The sequence below is a fragment of the Syzygium oleosum genome, unplaced genomic scaffold (assembly GCF_021117445.2).
Source record: "Syzygium oleosum isolate NSW1041296 unplaced genomic scaffold, Sole_v2.1 Sole_v2.42, whole genome shotgun sequence".
NCBI lineage: Eukaryota > Viridiplantae > Streptophyta > Magnoliopsida > Myrtales > Myrtaceae > Syzygium > Syzygium oleosum.
The window spans coordinates 2,506,245-2,512,235 of NW_026607526.1; the positions used below are offsets into that span (position 1 = coordinate 2,506,245).

The 5,991-nt window shown below is 42.8% G+C and overlaps 1 protein-coding gene across 1 annotated transcript; it reads right to left on the reverse strand.

Moving 5' to 3' along the window:
• Positions 1 to 1,135: 1,135 nt before the first annotated feature.
• LOC130136149 (G-type lectin S-receptor-like serine/threonine-protein kinase LECRK2) lies at positions 1,136 to 3,657 on the reverse strand. Its single transcript, XM_056306256.1, has one exon. The coding sequence runs from the start codon at positions 3,617 to 3,619 to the stop codon at positions 1,217 to 1,219; it is 2,403 nt and encodes an 800-aa protein (XP_056162231.1). The 5' UTR covers positions 3,620 to 3,657; the 3' UTR covers positions 1,136 to 1,216.
• Between the last annotated feature and the right edge of the window lie 2,334 nt (positions 3,658 to 5,991).

Genomic DNA, 5,991 nt, shown 5'->3' on the forward strand with positions numbered 1-5,991 from the left:
CCTTTCCTCTTTCCTTCTCCGGACGCGCTGTTCTTTCCCCATTATAACTCTTCGTTTTCCCTTTTCTTTCCCCCTTTTTTTAATAAAAAGCTCACTTTTTGATCTAGTCAAAAGAATAGCTAAATATTACATTAACGGGGGCATTCATCTACTTCTATGAAATTGGCGCAAGCAGACTTTTCCGAAGGGAAACAAACAAAAGACGAAGACCCTTGACCAAAACATCGTCCATTGAATTGAGAATGACATGGATATGATAGTGAACGAGCTGGCAGACGCCATAGCTGACTAATCCAACAAATGACTGTTGGATTTTGATCTTCGGGATCTTTCCCTGATCTTGTCTTGGTATACTTTCCAGTTCCGTCCTGTAATTTGGACCAGTTATCGAATGGCATTGATTGTAGCTCACCGAGTTTTTTATACAAGATCTCCGATGATCATTTTGGAAGGGAATACTTATGGTTAGAAAATTGTTTGCCTTGTGTCGCTTCTCGCAATTTCTCAACGGATGAATCGAGAAGAAAGTTCATTTGATTATGCTTCCAACTATGTGATTTGCGGACTGTGACTTATTTGGCCTATAACAGGTTGGTTGCCCAAGAAGGAAGTGAGAGTCCCTTCTGTATGAATTAAAAAAAAGCAGTAGAACTATTGTAATTGCGATTTCTGGGCACCCGATCCACACCTTGAGGATCGGCAAGTTTTCATATGGCTCTCATCATCCAATTTAGCAGAGAAGATCTATTTTGCTTGGGTCAGGATAAATCACTGCTCTACTGCGTCGAATGCCATTTTGATGAAGCAAAATTGTCGATGAAAATGCTTTGATGGAGCCACATTAGTTTTTCCCGTGACATAATGGTATATGATCCACGTAGAAGTCCCAAGAGATTCAATACAATAATGACCCTGACTTAAAATTTTTCAGGGACTAGTTCTGCATCATTTCATATGGTTATCTGATCACTCTATCAATCTAAATCTCTCTTCAAAGTTGCATGCCACCTCACATACAATCCCTTTTGCCGACAATCATCAACCCGTTCTCTTTTGGATACATGTGAGGGAATGTTAAGCATCAGTAAGATTTAGCTTATTTAAGCAGGACCCATGTGAAGACCTTACGAAAAAGTTATGTTGGCTTAATAGCAGTTACAAACAATACAAATACTTTTCATGATTACACAGACACCAGTTGGCTTAATAAGCAAAATCAAATTGCACTGATAAAAGAGCTTGGATCTGGAGGGACTGAGACTTCAACAGCTCCTTCCAACATCTGAGTGATTTTCTTCATGGTTGGCCTCAAAGCCGGGTCTTCCTGGATGCACCACAATGCCGTCGTCACAAATCTTCTCACCCTTCTCATGTCACTTGATGCCTCCTCGTCACTCTCCACCAGCACAATTATGTTCCCATCGTGGTAGCAGTCATACACCCAGTCGACCAGCACAACTTGAGCTTCCGTTTCCGCTTCCGGCTCGTAGTTCTTTCTACAGCAGATGAGCTCTAGCAACAAAATGCCGAAGCTGTAAACGTCTACTTTGCCAGAAATAGGCATATTCCGGAACCATTCTGGCGCTAAATAACCTCTGGTTCCTCTAACTCCGGTGGTGGTTCGTGTTTGGTTGGCCATCAAGAGCTTAGCTAACCCGAAGTCTGATATTTTTGCAGCGAGAGTGCCATCAAGAAGAATATTTTGCGGCTTGATGTCGCAGTGGATTATGTGCCTGGTGCAATCGTCATGCAAGTAAGTGAGCCCCCGCGCAACACCACAGGCAATTTCTACTCTTTTGTACCAGCTGGGCCTTGAAGAGCCAAATAGAAAATCGGCCAAACTGCCTTTGCTCATGAATTCATACACCAGCAGTCGGTGTTGACCCTCATTGCAGAATCCAAGCAACTGCACTAAGTTCTTGTGGTTAGTTTGGCCAATTGCACTCACTTCTCTTTCAAACTCCTTTTCGCTTTCTCCGGTCCTTGTCATCAACACTTTTACTGCCACAAAGTTCGTATCCACGGATCCCAGAACACCTTTGTACACTGTTCCAAAAGCACCCCTGCCTAGTTCTTCTTTGAATCCATCTGTTGCTTGTTGAAGCTCTTGATAAGCGAAAGTCTGCGTGCCTGTGGCTTGGTTGATCTGGACTAGTCGTGAAAACTTAGAATCCCTAGATCGGAAGCTTTTATATACTAAATAGCCAATGACGAGTAAAAGCAAGTTCAAAAACACGGAACTACTCAACAGCACTGATCCAATGATCACCAGAGTCGAGTTCTTGTTCTTCTTCTGGCCGTTTCCTGTAGATGTCGAAGTAAAGTTATCTTTCCTGACCTTTATCAGAGCTTTTCCACCCTCACTAGCATCCTTCCTACCATTAAGAAGAGGGATCTTCTTTTTCCAGCAACTTCCGCCTTTGAAAACAGCGACTGCGCAAAAACAATCAGCCAAGCAAGCCTCTCGGCACTGGTCCTCGGTTTGTTGCACGATAACCTCGTAGTCAAGCTGCGGCCAGTCTGTATTGAGCATGTCACGCAAAGCGAACTGGTCTTTTTCAGGCCTACTTCCGTCACAACTCTGTGATACGAAGTCCTGTCTACATCCATTCATCTCGTTCGTCGAATCTAACAGAGTATATCCAGGTGGGCACTGGCATCGGGACCTCTGAATCTTGTCGTCTCCAAGAGTACAGTAGCTGTTGAAGCCACAAGCTCCAGTACCACTATCTCGCTCGATGCTCGTGCATATATTTGAAGGGATCGGGGAAGAGACCATCGACCAGCCCATTCCCCAGCGAGAACTTGAATTTGCCGTCTTAGGGTGGACATATTGCCTGAAGACCCCATCGTATTCAAGGATCGCCCTTTGGTAAAATTCGCTGGTTGGAACTGTGTCTGAGGTGACGAGATTGAGTACTGTTCCAGTCCTATTCGTGAGGTAGACCTGACCACTTTGATTGAATATCAACCGGAAGCCAATACCTGGGGTGCTGGTGGTGCCGGTGGCCCAGTATGCATCTGAGCTGAGCCGCGGGTTAGGAGTGGCATAGAGCACGAGATTTCCGTCGGTTTGCAGTATCAAGTGGAATCTCCCAGCGGAGTAATTCATTTCGGAATAGCGAGCATTAACTATACTCCCTTGACCTAACTGTTGCGTAGGCAGTATAGTATCGGTCGGTTGGCTGAACGTATCCCACAAGTTGATGTGGTTCGTGCTCGCTAGGATGAAGTTCCCCGTGTTGAGCATGGCCGCATATGCTACTCCGGTGCCAGTCAGTCTAGAAGACCACAGCTCTCTTCCTTTTGGGTCAGCAAGCACCAGTCCGTTGTCGGCGGTCAACCGGACTGTCGAACCTTCGGGTGCTAGAGTACCGCCATTCGCCGACCAGACTATGGTTTTGTCCTCTATTTTCTCGAACCATATAGCCAATAAATGAGCTCCTCGTCCCATTTCCCGGAACCCGAAGGCGAACTCGCCCGACGGCGAAAGCCAGGAAGAGTTCCTGTCATTCGCTGTTAACGAGGAGCCCAAGGTCAAGTTGCCAGAGGTCTGAGCTTCGGCGAAAAGTGGAAGTGGAACAATTATTAGAAGGATTCCTAACATCATTGAAGCCATGTTAGATGAAACTTGCGTGCTCCTTGAGTTGAGCTACTTCAGCCTTATGAATGAAACCAGCATTCTTTATAGATCTTCCACTTTCTATGCTACCCGAGTCTCTCCCACGGCTAGTTTGAACCAAATCTGTGGACAGACTTTGCCCCTGTCAACACGTATATCTAGAATAATCTTATATTACTATTACTTGTTTTTGTTTCTTTTTTCTTAAAGTATCTCATTAGTTCTATTAATATATTCAGCAAAGCTTACAAAAAATTATCTTATAATAGTATCATTGATACTAAATTTTTCTGATAATAATATCTTTGTAAATTTATTTTTCTTCATTTTTTTATTTTTCCCTTTTTCTTTAGAGAAATCAATGGTGAAAGAAAACTTGTCAAATTTAGAATAAGGCAAGTATGCTCCACAAGCTTGCCGGGACCCAGAAATTTTCCAAGGGACACGCAACTCTGGAAGACTTTGACCAAACGTCGTACACGTTAAGTTGGACATTTTATGAGATGAAAGTGATGGAGAAAAAAGGCAGGGCCCACAGTTGATTCAATCCCTATGAATTCAAACCGATTACGAGTTGCTTCGGGGAAATTGACTGTTTCAATAGTAATCGCCGATATGCTCAAACGTACGTGGAAATTCGCTTTTGTAGTCCCACGTCTAGCATGCGCTCAATGGACGTGGTCCATGGTGCTGTGGTGATTCAATGCTTAGAAAACGACGGGTCTTGTGCAACTTGGAAAGGAGTGGCTACAACAATGATGAATATACATAACTCGGCGGATAATCTACAAAAAATTGATACTGGAGTTACGGGTTTTGAATCCGATATATTTGGTTAAATGGATTTCGTAGAGACATAAAGATATCATGCTCATGGACTTAACGACATCATGCAATACTAAAAGCAATTTGGTTTACACATAATTAATGTGATCAGTACACAAATACGGAGTGTTCCCGTTTATAAATTTTCTCCTCAATAAGAGGAAACTGTCAACAGTATTCTGCACCGTCAATAGTCCCTTTGCATCTCTAGCATCTCGGTCACACTAGAAGTATTCCTGCACTGCCGTGATAATGGCAGCCAAAACTTCCTGTTCATACATTTGGTCCCCAAATGAATCTCAATTTGCAAGGCAAAGGGCTAATTTTCCAGGGTGTGTAGGGTTCAATCCGGGCATGACCTGATAATAAGTACTTCTGCTGAGTTTCATCCTACTAAATCTCCCCCGAGTTGCAATTTTCCCGGATAATCGACGTGTACGCAAGGATAGATCCTTTTTATAAATAATTACATGAGGGGAAACTTTTTGCAGTTTTCTGCATAAAATGCTGTACATTGTTCTCTGCATCATTAGAAAATTGAGCCACACGCTCTTAAATTGTTGCAAGCAGACTTTTCCAAAGTCAAACAACCAAAAGACGAAGACCATGACAGAAACATCGTTCGTTCTATCGATTGAGAATGACACGAAAATGATAGCGAACGAGCTTGCAGACGCCAATACGCCATAGCCAATTAAGACAAATATGAATTCGAACCCATTAAGCTTCTGGTGCAGATCAATTGCTAGATTTGGATCTTCGGGGTCTTTCCATCGTCTCATCTCGGTATATTTTCGAGTTCCGTACTGTTTGGACTTGTTATGGAATGGCTTTAACTGAAGCTCACTGCATTGTTTATACGAGATCTCCAAGGATCACTAGGAAAGGAATACGTATGCTTAGAAAATTGTCTGCCCTGTGTCGCTTCAAGCAATTTCTCGACAGATGAATCCAGAAGAAAGTTCATTTGATTATACTCCCAACTACTTGATTCGCGGACTGTGATTTCTTTGGTCTAGAAGAAGTTGGTTGCCAAAAGGAAGTGAGTGTCCCTTCTGTATAAATAAAGCTGCAGCAGAACTGTTGAAATTGGGATTCCAGGTTACCGATCCATGACCTGAGGATCGGCAAGTTTCATATGGTTTTCATCATCTAATTTAGCAAATAAGATCTGTTTTGCTTGGATCAGGTTAAAATACTCTTCTACCGTGTCAAATGCAATTTTGATAAAGCAATATGTCAATGAAAATGCTTTAAAGGAGCCACGTTAGTTTTTCCCGTGACATACAGGGATATGATCCACGTAGAATTCCTAAGAGAACAACACTATGATGCCCGTGACTTTAAATTTATTAGTGACTGCTTTTGCATCATTTGATATAGCTACTTGATCTCTCAACAATTTAAATCTCTCTTCAAAGTTGCATGTGGCCTCGCATGCAATCCCGTTTGCCAACAATCGTGTCAACCCATTCTCTCTTGAATACACGTGAGGGAATGTTAAAGCTTCAGTAAGATTTAGCTTATTTAAGCAGGATCCATGC

Coding starts and splice junctions, on each gene's coding strand:
- LOC130136149 (XM_056306256.1), bottom strand. CDS start 3,619: ATGGCTTCAATGATGTTAGGAATCCTTCTAATAATTGTTCCACTTCCA.